The sequence below is a fragment of the Symphalangus syndactylus genome, chromosome 19 (assembly GCF_028878055.3).
Source record: "Symphalangus syndactylus isolate Jambi chromosome 19, NHGRI_mSymSyn1-v2.1_pri, whole genome shotgun sequence".
Lineage (NCBI taxonomy): Eukaryota > Metazoa > Chordata > Mammalia > Primates > Hylobatidae > Symphalangus > Symphalangus syndactylus.
In genome coordinates this window covers 26,756,125-26,770,647 of record NC_072434.2, presented here as the reverse complement: position 1 = coordinate 26,770,647, position 14,523 = coordinate 26,756,125, and the positions used below count along the sequence as shown (strand labels likewise).

At 32.5% G+C, this 14,523-nt stretch overlaps 1 protein-coding gene across 5 annotated transcripts in view; it reads right to left on the bottom strand.

Moving 5' to 3' along the window:
• Positions 1-14,523, bottom strand: part of KCNT2 (potassium sodium-activated channel subfamily T member 2) — a 398,329-nt gene that overhangs the window by 25,472 nt on the left and 358,334 nt on the right. For all 5 annotated transcript variants that reach the window (XM_055233859.2, XM_055233862.2, XM_055233861.2 and 2 more), the window contains one exon: positions 13,273-13,573. In XM_055233859.2, the coding sequence (XP_055089834.1) occupies positions 13,273-13,573 (301 nt within the window). The remainder of the gene's footprint in view (positions 1-13,272; positions 13,574-14,523) is intronic.

Below are 14,523 nucleotides of genomic sequence, written 5' to 3'. Positions count from 1 at the left end.
AAACTAAAAACATAACTACCGTATGATCCAGCATTCTCACTGCTAGGTATATACACAAAAGAAAGGATATCTGCACTCCCATATTTATTGCAGCTGTATTCACAATAGCCAAGATTTGGAAGCAACCTAGGTTCCATCAAGAGATGGATGGATAAAGAAAATATGATACATATCTACAATGCAGTAAAGACGCCTTTCTATTTTTGATTTGCAGTTTCTAGGAAGAAGTCTGTTGTCATTTTACATTTAATCCTCATTCATAAGGTGCTTTTTTCCTCTAGCCCTTCCAAAGTGTGTTCAGCAGTGTGTTTTTTGTTTGTTTATTTTTCTGAGCTGAAAAAAGAATGAAATAGTGTAATTTGAAACAATGTGATGGAACTGGAGGTCATTATGTTAGGTGAAATAAGCCAGGAACGGAAATAAAAACTTCACATGTCCTCATTTATTTGTGGGAGCTAAACATTAGAACAACTGAACTCATGGAGACAGAGAGTAAAATGATGGTTACCAGAGGCTGGGAATGGTAGTGGGGATGGGAGAAAGGGGATAGTTATTGGGTACAAAAATATAATTAGATAGAATAAATAAGACCTAGTATTTGATAGCAAAACATAGTGACTACAGTCAATAATAATTTATTGTGCATTTAAAAATAACTAAAAGAGTATAAGTGGATTGGTTATAACACAAAGAAATAATACATGCTTGAGGTGATAGAAACCTTATTAACCCTGATGTGATTATTATGCATTATTTGCCTTTATCAAAATACCTCATGTACCACGTAAATATATACACCAAGTATGTACTCACAAAAATTAAAAAATTTAAAAATATATTTTTCCTTTTAACCAGTTTTGTTTTTAATTTAAATGGGTTTCTTTTAGACAACACATAGGGCATTTTGCTTTGTTTAATGCCACCTGATGACCTCTGCGGTGTAGTCATCAGGTGGCATTAAAGAAAACTGAACTGTGTGGTCCCTTTATATTTAATATAATTGTTAATATATTAGGGTTTAGATGTTTCATTTTGCTAGCTGTGTTTTCTTATTGTTTTAATATCTCTTCCTTCTTTGAAGTGAGTTTTTAAAAAAATTCTTCTTTTAATCATTCCATTTTATTTGCACTATTGGCTATTAGTTATATCATTTTGGTTTAGTTATTTTGTAGTTCCTCTAGGTCATAGGTTGGTAAACTTTTGTTCTGTAAAGAGCCAGATAGTAAATATTTTAAGCTTTGCAGACCATATGATAACTGTTGCATCTACTAAATTCTTACATTGTAGATTGAAAGAGGCCATGTACAACACATAAACAAAAAAGGATGGTTGCTTTATTTAGCAAAACTAGTGTGCTATTATTTCTCATGCTATAGAGTTTATAATATACAGCTTTAAGTTATTACTCTCTACTCTGAAATAATATAATACCATTTCATATGTAGTAGAACAACCTTACTACATTATATGTCAGTTTTTCCTTTCCTGTTATTGGAATTATTATAGCCAGACATTTTTGCCTTTATATGTACTAAAAACCACATGTTATAAACTTGCTTTCAACAGTAAATTATCTTTTAACAAAATAAAAACATAGCTTTCATGTTTACCTATACATTTACTATTTATTTGATCTAGATCCATTATTCCACCTGGCATCATTTTTCTTCTGTTTTGGGAATGCCTTTTATCATTTTTTGTAGTATAAACAAATTCAGCATTTGTTTGTCTAAAAATATTATTTGCCTTCATTTTAGAAAGGTATCTATATTATATATAATGTTATAGGTGGACTATTGTTTTACTACTCTCAAGATGCCTTTCTAATTTTTTGTTTTGTAAAGTTTCTAACAAGAAGTCTGTTTACATTTTACCTATATTCCTCATTAATAAAGTGGTTTTTTCCTCTAGCCCTTTTGAAACATTTTCAGCCGTTTTGTATATTGTTTCTTGGCATTACTTATTAATATGTATTTATTAGTATTTATATTTTTAAATATTTATATTGCTTGGGTTTCAATGAATTTCTTAAATTTTAGGTAGAGTTCTCATCGAATCTGAAAAAATTTTGGACATTGTTACTTCAAATATCCATTCTCTTCTCTCCTTTTTGGAGTCCAGTTACATGCATGTTACATTAGTTGATATTGTCCCACTGGTAACTAACATTCTACGTGTTCTTCAAAGTTTTATTTTCCCTCCTTCTCTCTATACTGTATTTCAGATAGTCTATTGCTATGGCTTTATGCACATTGATATTTTTTTCTGTGGTAGCTATTCTGATGCTACCCCCATCCAGTATTTAACTTGGAATACTGCATTATGCATTTTTAGAATGTTCAATTTGGTCTCTTCTATCTTCAGTTTATTTCCTTATCATGTTCTTGTTTTCCTCTGCCACCTTGAACATATAGAATATATTATAACTATTTTAAGATCTGTGTTTTCCGAATCTGTTTCTGTTGATTTATTTTTCTACTGGTTATGGGTCATATTTTCTTATTTTGCATCCTAGTCCTTGATTTATAAAGGAATTAATTCATCTATTTCCCTTTCCCTGGGGAACAAAGTGATACGCTTCCTTTGTCCAAAGTCTGCACAATATTGTTTCACATTTTTTGTATTATTTCAGTTGAGAGCATAAATGATGGTCAAAATCAGAAGTTTCTCCCTGTTGTTTTAGAGCATTTAGAAAGCTCTTTCTTTGTTCTTTTGTTGACTATTTATACTCAACCACTCAACCCATAATAAACAACCCATAATTTCACTCAACCAACTAACTTATTTCAATAGCAAAAAAATTTTATTTGATTCAAATTGGCCTCATTTTTCCTACACATGTACCAAAACACAGCACTTGAATTTCCAGTTGTAAAGATTAAATATACGTATAAGTGCAATTAAGTATGGTGAGAAATTATGCAAAATATTGGTGTCATTGAAAAATTAATGCTCTAGGAAGGATATGATACAACTCTATAAAGTAAAACTTTATATTTTAATTTAAGGAGATAGGAACAATTTATTACTCAAATATTTTCATTTACTACCTATCATTAACTCATCAATTATCCTTTTTGAATGCTTTATTGATTAATCTATTAAGAAAAAATTAGTTTGTTTACTCCTAATAAAGTTCTATGAACAGAATGAGATTAACATAAATCAAACCCCATGTATTCATTCTTGTGTTTTTGAGGGCCAACCCTGAGAGTTCTGGAAATATAGAAGTATACAGAATATAATTAATTTTCTGGGGAAAATACACACACACTCATTTATATTAGGAAAAGCTAAATGATATATCTCAAAAAACAATAAAAATCCAGTGCCAATTCCTTCTGAAATAGTAAATTTTTAGTGAAGTCATTAGTGTGATCTCAAACACTTGTATAATTCCTTCCAATTATTAAATGTTGCAAAAAATTATAAAAGAAATAACTAGCCATAGTTCCTTTTCCCCAGTTGGCAATATGTTTTAGGATAAATCTGTGAAGAAATCTGTACTAGAGAAAAATATTTGATTTATTCGTTAAAAAATATGAAAACTTATGAGCTGAAAAGAGATGATGGTCTTATTATTACTACTACCACCATCACCACTACTATTACTACTGCTGTTAAATCTATCATAGTTTGAATAACAATAACAATTCTTTCTTGTTAAGTTTGCTTATGTCTTTTGCATAAGAAAGACAATGACTAAAAACTAAGTCACCATGTTAGCTATAAAAGAGTTCTTGGTTACTCTATTTATTATTTTAGGCAAATTATAATTTACTTGACAAAAAATAAGAATTTCTCTTGGATATAATAAAGGACAAGTCTAGACACTGTTAGTTGTCTTGGGTTATTTAACAGGATTTCTTTTTATTCTTCCCTTGGCTTTTCATCTTTTACTAACAGTATGAAATTTATAACAATACACGTCAAAATCAGCTAGTACCTATTATCAGCAGTCACATCAGGAAGATTTACTTGCCAATATATACTACTAAAAATACCATTTTACGGGCTAATCATAAAATCCGTCAATAGATAAAAAAGAGAAATTTTTGTGAGTGTGAGAGTCAGTCTAAACAAATTATTGAGGAATAATGCTAGTTATTAACAGAAAAAAATTATTCACATTTGCAATAGAGTTTATAGGTTAAAAAATCTTTTCACTTGCATTCTATTATTTGATAATTATAACTAACACATCATACCCCTGGGAAATACTTTATTATCTTCATTTGATGGTGGACAGTAAGTTCAGAGAGATGTGACTTGTCAAAGAACACACGGCTTGTTCAACTTGGAGGTGAATATATTTTAAAAATTATATTGACGAAAGTTACAAAAAATTAATAAAAAGCAAGTGGAATTTGTAGATTGTCACTTTAGCTGTTTCCCCAAAGCATATGGGTCCTCATATTTCACCTCCCAATCCCTTGGAGCTCGATGTGTTTCAGAACTAAATTTTTCAGATTTAGAAAATATTATTGAGCATGTAACGCATAATATGTAGCATCCACAGTAGGGTTTGAAGGAGCAGAGAAATTAACGGTTCTGCAGTAAAACATATATGTTCCCAATAAATAGGATAAGTAAAGGATACTAATCATTTCAGGTAGTTTGGATCAGTTTCAATATCCAAACACATTTTAGTGCCAAACTTACTTAAAACCTTGGTTTCAGAAATTATGAATTTTGGAATTACAAGTGAAATATTGTGTACCTGTATTCTAATGCAGAATCTTTTGGGAGTAGGTATATGTGTATCTCAGATAATAAATGCATGAGAATTTGTATGACTTTTGATTATTTCAGCCTAACCTGTATATCAGAAAATATTAATTTTAATAGTGCTATACATTTGCAGATAAGGTCAGAGTTCCAGTTCCTCCTGCATGTTAATCACTCTGGGCAAGGCATTCAATGTCTCATAACTTTGTTTTAATCTCTCAAAAGGCAAACAAAATGTGTCTCTACTATTTCATAGTTGAGTTTTCACATAGTATTATATAAGCATAAACACAAGTATAAAAATCTTGCCCTTCCTTTTGGAACTTATCTCCATATTTTTCCTCCACAATTACCAATTATTCCATGATCATAAAGCAATAATTTCTATAGTCAAACATCGGATTTTCAAAACTTACTGAAGTCGAGTTTATAAACCCGATACCACTGAGCCATTTTTTAAGCCTGGTATATCCTTTTACTCCCCCCAAAAAGCTAACAGTTCTGCCAAATTTTAAACCCTGAAATCAATCATGAAAAAATTAAGCCAAACAAAAATGACATCCACGTAAGCTGTGGTCCATGACAGCATTTTCCATAAATTATAATTTCACATTATTTAATTTTGGTTTAACAAAGATAATCTGAAAAAACTTAATCCAGAAATTACGACATTGTTGACTGCTCTACGCTATTAGTGACAACTTGTATTTTAAAGCGTTTGCTAATTCTTTGAAAAAAATATTAGCAATTTGGTGACTTCAATTTTTAAATATTTTTCAATGTTTCCTTATGAGTTTTTTTGTGTGTTATTTGAAATACAATTATTTTTCTTTAGACAATATAAAAATAAGTTTCCTAATACATCACTTGTAAAGCACCATTTTCCTCAAGTTTGACAGTTTCACAGGTGATTATCATGGAAATATATATATACATATATATATCCTTTGATCTGTTATATATATAAAAAACAATGTTAGTGTCAGAGGCGTTTGAATCAAAGCAATTCCATCTTGAATAGGGGCTGGGCAAAATAAGGCTGAGACCCGCTGGGCTGCATTCTCAGTTAGGCATTCTAAGTCACAGGATGAGACAGGAGGTCTGCACAAGATGAAGGTCACAAAGACCTTGTTGATTAAACAGGTTGTATTAAAGAAGCCGGCTAAAACACACCAAAACCAAGATGGCGATGAGAGTGATCTCTGGTAGCCCTCACTGCTACACTCTCACCAGCACCATCACAGTTTACAAATGCCATGGCAACGTCAGGAAGTTACCCCATATGGTCTAAAATGGGAGGAACCCTCAGTTCAGGGAACTGGCCACCCCTTTCCCAGAAAACTCATGAATAATACACCCTTTATTCAGCATATAATCAAGAAATAACCATAAAAATGGACCACCAGCAGCCCTCAGGGCTGCTTTGCCTGTGGGGTAGCCTTTCTTTATTTCTTTACTTTCTTAATAAACTTACTTTCACTTTGCACTGTGGACTTGCCCTGAATTCTTGCACATGATCCAATAACCCTGTTTTTGGGTTTGTATCGGGGCCCTTTCTGGTAATATTAGTATACCTAACATATAAGCAATTTCTCAAAGTATTACAGAACGTCTATAAAATTGGCTAGAGAAATAAGTTGTTCACTGAAAAGGGCTTATAACCATATGAAAAGATGCTTAACATCATCATAATAAGAAGGTACACTGAGATATAATTGTTTTTACCTATTATGTTGGTAAAAATATTTGAAGAATATTTAAGAATATTTGAAACATCCCGAAGTCTGACAACAAATTCTAATGACAAAGTTTTGGAAAAACAGACTCTCTCATACTTTGCTAATAGAAATATAAAGCGGTACACACCTAAGTCAGGAAATTTGGCCATTAGCAAAATTATGTATACACTTAATTGTTAATCTAGTAATCTCACTTTCAGAAATTCATCCCAAGGATACACTGGGAAAAATGTGAAAAAATGTATGCATAAGCCTATTCATTGCAGAGCTATTTGTAACCACAAAAGACTTAAGAGACTAGTACATCTCCACAGTGGGGTGTAGGCAGCTATTAAGAAAAACGACTATTCTATATTCTAATAAGCTAGTGATCTCTAGGATGTACTGTTAAGTGAAAGAAGCAACAGGGGAAAATATGAACCTATGCCACCTTTATGTTTTAAAATTTGCATTTAAAAAATAAAGTACAAAGTATATATTAATATATATTAAATATATACATAACTATTAATATAAAAAAGTAAAGATGCTCCAAAACATTGGAAACAAAACTGAAACTAAATTTATATTCAGTTGCTGATATAACCATACCAAGAACAACTATTACAAGACTTATAACGGAATATTTTTACTATACATTCCTATTGGGCTATACCCTAGATTGATGAACACATAAAAGTCATAAAACGAAAGAAATGCATGATTCCTTACCAATTACAATTTTGATATTAGCATATAATGCTATAATTTCTGTTGTTTACAACCACTAATATCAGTTTAAGAGAAAGAAAATATAGATATAGATAGAAAAAATCAAATAAAAATTCTGTAGCCCTGGATTTCAACTGTAAGTATGTAAATTCATGATATTCTCTCTCTCTTATCTGTCTGTCTGTCTGTCTAGAAACAAAGACAAACCAGTAAAAATGAGTATCTCTAAATCCTTTTTTTTTGGAGAGGGAGTCTTGATATTGGCTCACTGAGAGCTACGCCTCCCAGGTTCACGCCATTCTCCTGCCTCAGCCTCCCGAGTAGCTGGGACTACAGGCACCCACCACCATGTCCTGCTAATTTTTTGTACTTTTAGTAGAGACGTGGTTTCACCGTGTTACCCAGGATGGCCTCTAAAGCTTGATTATGTTTTGAAATGTTATTTTCCACTACAAAAAAAAAAAAAATAGGGATTCCTGAAGAGATGACATATTCCAAGGTTGAAATGTATAGTCCTACAGAGAGCAAGAAAAGTCTATCAAAGATGATTGATGTTATGAGAAAAGAACTCTGGAGACATTTGAAGAGGAACCCACTGGGCAAATTTAGGACAACCTAATGAATAATACAATAACTGTAATGCATTAAACATATCAAATATGTTTAAATATATGAGTTCATAATAATACAAAAAATCGTTAAAAAAACAAAAAGGAAGAATGTAACGGACAAGTTTAGATTAGAAATTTACAGTATGGGAAATGCCACAGGACAAAGACAATTTTGTTACAAAATAAGTTGCAATAAAAAATATGAGATGGGGGATACATATATTACAAACAACTAAATAAAGTTGTCACCCATCTCAATGCATGGATCTTAATTCTAATTTAGACACACTAAACATTATGACATTCTCTGAGATAATTGAATATTTGAACAGCAAGTTAATATTTGATGACATTAAATAATTATTTTTAATTGTGAAAATGGCCAGTGGTTGTGTTTTTAAAACTAGTTGTTGCCAGGTGTGGTGGCTAACACCTGTAATCTCAGCACTTTGGGAGGCTGAGGCACGTGGATCACCTGAGGTCAGGAGTTCAAGACTAGTCTGACCAACATGGAAAAACCTTGTCTCTACTAAAAGTACAAAAATTACCTAGGCATGGTGGCACACACCTGTAATCCCAGCTATTTGGGAAGCTGAGGCAGGAGAATCACTTGATCCCCGGAATCAGAGGTTGCAGTGATCTGAGATTGCACCATTGCATTCCAGCCTGGGTGACAGAGCTAGACTCAGTCTCAAAAAAAAAAAAAAAAAGAAAAAGAAAATGAAAGAAAACTAGTTCTTCAATTTAGAGGTAAAAACTAAACTATATAATGTCTGAAATTTACCTAAAAATAATGTAAGAGGTGAGAGAAATGGGTGAAATTTGTGCGAGCACACATGAAGCAAGACAGGCCATTGAGTTCTTTGTTTTGTTTTAAGACAGGGTCTCTGCCGCCCATGCTGGAGTGCAATGGCATGATCATGGCTCACTGCAGTCTCAAACTCCAGGATTCATGCAATCCTCTCACTCAGCCTCCTAAGTAGCTGGGACTACAGGCATGTGCTACCAACCTGGCTAATTTTTTGTTTGTTTGTTTTGGTAGAGACAAGATTTCACGTTTGTTGCCTAGCCTAGGCCATGAGTTGATAACTGTTGAAGCAGGATATTGGGTAAATATTGTTTCATTATACTACTCCTCCTACATTTATGTGTGTTTAAAATTTTCTATATCTCTTAAGTCAAAAGATTTAGGTAGAATTACACAAAAGGACAACTTTTTCTCCGAGAATGTAAACATTCTTTAACCTGCCATTCTTGTCATCAATCTCAGCACATGATTTTAACTCCTACTATCATATGAATATGATACAAGTAACTACAAGTAACTACAAGTTTACCACATTTAAAAGCATGTATTTTTTCCTCATTTCCAAATACCTAAGCAAAGAGTTCCAAATGTGTTCCATTTCTATATTTCTAACTTTCTCACTAATGGAGCAATCTTAATATTTAAGCATGCTCATCTCTCTCTGATCTCCAAAAACAAGTAGTTTCACTTTCTTCTCCACTTTTCATCCAGCTGTTTGCATAGTTTTCAGCTCTCTTTCACAATAAAACTTCTTAAAAAAAATATCTGCCGTGGCAGAGTTGTCACCTGGTATCCATTATTTTCTTCCTTAATACAGATCTGAGCCACCAAAAATAAAACATACATTCTTGACAATGGGGTATAGTGGAAATGGTGTGTGCAACTCCTTGGTAATATCTTCCCATTGAGACAGTAATTTCTTTGCTGGTCCCTCCTTCCTTCCTTCTGGGTGGAATGTGGAAAAAATGATTGGAGTTCCAATAGCTATCATGTACAATGATATGACTTTGGCAATGGAAATATCAGATGGTGGAACAACAAGATAGAAGACTGAATTTCCAGTAACCTGGCATCCCATCTTGGAATATCTCCAATATCATAATTTGGGAAAGAAATAAATCCTTCAATTTTGTTTAAAACATGCCTTCTTTTTTTTTCTCAACTTGTACTTATAGTCAGTCCTCCTAATCTATACTTACTTATAGTCAGTCCTCTTAATCCTAACTAATATGTGTAAATTTACCATATCCAAATTCTTACTTCAAGCTGTTGGATATGTAGCTTTCAATGACATGTAACTTTCACACATATCGTTCAACTGATATTGTCGTCTCCAAGGTCACAAATGACATATCACTATACCTTTAATACAATTTGGCACTATTAATCATTCTCTATGTTTCTAGTTTTTCTATTTCTCTAGTTCAACACTTTTTAATTTTTTTTTCCACCTCACAGAACCTACAGAAAATGACTTTTGTTCAGCATATTGAGGTAACAGGCAAAACTGCTTAAGGCTGGAGAAAACCAGCTTGAGGTGCCTAGGATCACCCCAGGCCCCACACCTTATGAAGGCAGAAGGGGTCAATGCTATGGTAAAAATTATAACCAATTGATAACATACTATTGTGCTCAGTTCTAGACACCTCAGCCTCTTATTTCTTGTTTTTTTGTTTTTAAGGCTTTTCCCTAAACATTCCAGAAATGTGAATTTTTTTTTTGTTTTTGGACAGAGTCACCTGGGCTGGAGTGCAGTGGCACAATCTCGGCTCACTGCAACCTGTACCTCCCAGGTTCAAGCAATTCTCCTGCCTCAGCCTCCCAAGTAGCTGGGATTACAGGCACCCGCCACTACGTCCAGCTAATTTTTTGTATTTTTAGTAGAGATGGGGTTTCACTATGTTGGCCAGGCTGGTCTCGAACTCCTGACATTGTGATTTGCCCACTAATCCTTCACCTGGGGGTTATTTCATCTACTCCAACAGCTTTAATTAAAATTTATTTACGCTGATGACTCAAGTCTATGTACACAACTCACTTTTCTTTCTTGAGCATTAGACAAAAGAAATTCAGCTGCGTACAGTGCGTCACCCATTAGAAGTCTTCCAGGCACTCAAAAGAAATAAATTATCTTCACCCATATGTGTTTTTCTAAGCTCAGTGAATGCCACCATCATAGATTCAGTTGCTCTTACTAGACCCCTCAAGAGTCATCTTCTGACTCTTCTTTTTCCCTCTCCTTTACATCCTTTGTCCAGTAAGTAAATATTGTACTCTGTTTAATTCTTTCAGAGCACCCAAATCTACTGAAAAAAAAAATCAGATTATGATTTGTTGTTAAATCAATCAACATGCAAAACAATAATTGTTTTAAATGATTCATCCTCGATGGAGAAAAAATATCCATTATCTATCCCTAAGGAGGCAAAATGTGTTTTTTTTTTCTTTTTGTAAATGTGCAAAAAAATCTTACTTTTTTATGTATAAAGTACACACATACGTACAATACTCAAACAGACATGCAGTATAACTATGGCACTAGTCAAATGATAGTTCTGGGCTAAGCATTTTATTATTCATTATCTAATTTGTCTCTCACAACAAACCTGTGATATATGTATTATTATTATTTTCATTTCATGGGTAAGAAAATAAGCTGAGAGGTTAAATAATTTAACAAATCTATTGGCTGACACTAGAATATGAGTTTATAAGTACAGAGGTCTTGTCTGAGGAGGTTGTTTTTCTATTCCCAGTGCCCTGGCACAGAGAGGGCAGTCCAATAGTAAGGGCTGAGTGGATGAATTAACATGAGTTAGAAATAAATGGAAAATACCAGAAGCCCATGATGTATTAGATTCCACATCCTGTTTTCATAATCACTATGCTATTAGAGATATCCAATACAAGGTTTTAGAATGGACTAATGGATCTATGGGCAGATAGATGGATAGAAAGAAGACAGAGAGGAAGAAATAAATAAGAAAAAATAAAAACAAGGTGAATGGAATCTGTTCTTTTTTTCTGTAAGTGTGCAAATTAAATTAAAAAATGGTAATAAAAATAAACCAGAGAGAATAACTAAATGCAAGATACATGATAGATGTTTCATTAGCAAAACCAATACGTTTTCTAATGTTTCTCTCATGCAGTCAGCTTATGCACTTTTGAGTTTTTGAGAGTCAAACTTACCTGCCACTCTGCTTCCAGGACCACCCTGGGGTTATAATGTTCAGGAAAAACAGCTGGAACTTGGATAAGTAACCATTCACTGGGACTTATTATTAAAAGCAAAAATAGCTGAATAATAACTAACAAAAGTACATATATATAGGACTATAATCCTTTAAGAATATAATCACCTTCCATGTCAATTAACTGGCAGATAGCTATTAGTGGATTTCTAAAATGAAGCTCTTACTTTTTCTTTTAATTTGCTTCTTAATGTAAGACATTAAATGTGATTATATTAAAATTATTTGTCACAGATGAATCTGGACTACATTTAAGTAAGTATCATATAATTATGAACTTCAACTATATATGGAGTCCTGACTGCAACACATTTTAACTGTATGTCTTTGAGCAAAGTCTTTAACTTCTAAAAGTCAAAATTCTGAAAGGTAAAGTGAGATACCTATCAAATGAGGGTTATAAAGAGTAATGAGAATATACACATAAAGCACCTAGCATAGTTCCTGGAGTAGCACACATAGCATGCTATGCATAGAGTAGTGCTAACTTAATATGTGGGTTTTTTCCTTATTCAAAGAAACAGAGGCAACTTCTCTTAAACTCTAATTCAAAGACTAAAATTTCTTCCTAAGAACATTGCCTCATGTTGAGATTTCAATAATAAACAAGAGAAAAGGGTAAAAATGGAATACCTTCTATTTGATTCTTAACTTGCATGATACTAACACTATCTGAGTTCTTGGTTTACCAGGTTACATATTTATATACATAAAATAAAACACCTTGTTTATCATTTGGTTTTCCTTTGACTGGACTAAATATCTTTTTAAAGTAAAATTCATACACTGATAAATGATATATTTTAAATTATCATTGCATTATTTAAGCTTTGCATTATTTATTTAAGCTGTGTCTATAGTGTCTATATGGCAATTATGGATCGTATATAGGAACTGAACAATTATTGAGACAGATCTGCACTATATGAGATAAAGCAGTATTTGAGCTTCAAAATTAAAGCTTTTGAAGATTTTGTTTCTAAATCACATAAACTAAACAAATTTTATAAGAACATTTTGGTTTACCTGTGGCCAATATAATCAGTTACTTGTCAATGCCTCAAATTCATTTTATCTCAGGCACTAGAGTAAGATGATAACTAGAAGGCTACCTGACTTAGGTTCTTTACTTCTGACATGAAAACACAGGGTCTGGCTCAGAATTTTTGTGAAAATTAAAATTAATTCATGTAATGGGTTTAGCACAGTACCTAGCAGACTCAGCAAACACTGAAAATTTTTAGCATTTTATCTTATCATCATCATTTAAATTTTCTGTAGGAGATTAGATGTATCACTAGTTTCTATTAATTGACCTGTGAAGCAAAAATTCAATTCTTTATTAAATTAGAATCAACTATATAACTACTAATGGCAAGAAATCACGAGTCCATATATACAGTAGTTTTTAAAGGGCATACCATATCCCACTGTAGAAAGACCCAAGTGTTTCATTCTATTTTTCACAAGTTCAGCAAGCTCTTGTCTTTCTGACCTCCTGTAGAGGTTCAGTCGCTGCTGGGTTATTTTTTCAGCTGTTTTACCAGAGTGTTTTGGGCCTTTTCTGCTCAGTCTTCGGGCCCACTGCATGCTTTTTCTCCGCAGCAAGGGATGGTCCGACTGATCACTGGATGTTGAGTTGCGGTGGTTGCTGCGGTGGTGCCCTTGTTCTTTGGAATCTTTGGTGTCTTCCCACTCTTCTACACTGATAGATATTTGAGACTTTAAAGGAAATAGATATTGATAATTAGATACTTTAGAAATAAATATGGCCTGAAGTTGAAATAATATTTTATTTGCTAATATACCGTCATAGTTATATTTCTACTCAGGAGAGTTTTCACAGAAAGAGCAAAATCAGTCTTTGATTCTAATTTTCCATTACTAAAAATATTAAAATGTATGTTTCTTTGAACTTACATATAAATCAGGCAAAATAAATACCTGTATCCTCTAGTACAAATTTTTATGAAAGTATTTAATTTTTATGCATAAACTTTACTTAGCATACATAGTTTTTTATGATATTACTAGCATACAGTTGTTTGAAACATACAAAAACAGACATTTTATAACTTTATTCAAATAAAATCCACATAATGGACTTTTCTAAACCTATTACAAGTATTTCACACTCAATTTAAATAATTAAGATATTACCTTAGATTTGGAATTAATAAAGTTGTTAAAGGTTTTTAAATTATTGCTCTTTCTAAAGACAGCACTGGCATGAACATTATAATATGTGTTTTAAAATTCTCTCATATGCCCCAGAAGAAAACAAAACTCACTTTTTAACTCATGCATTTATTATTAACCATATAAAATGCTTTTCTGACTAAAATATTGAAACATATTTCAGGAAGTGTTCTAAGTATTCTGAGTGAAAATATGTTGTAAATATTAATGTTTCACAAATGTACTGTAGAATCACAACTCAAAACAGGCTGTTCTCCATAGGAGGGAAAAACAATGAACAAACTCACAAAGTCTATTATGACTTACTCTTTTATGACTAAATCTGATTTTTAAAGTAAGATGCTCTCCTTTGATTTTAAGCCTTTAATAAGCAAATACTTACTGTTTCAAAATTGTTGCTTTTCATACTAGGAAGTCATATGAAATGCAACACTGATCAAAGAAGAAAGTCTTACTTTCTAAAAACATGCACA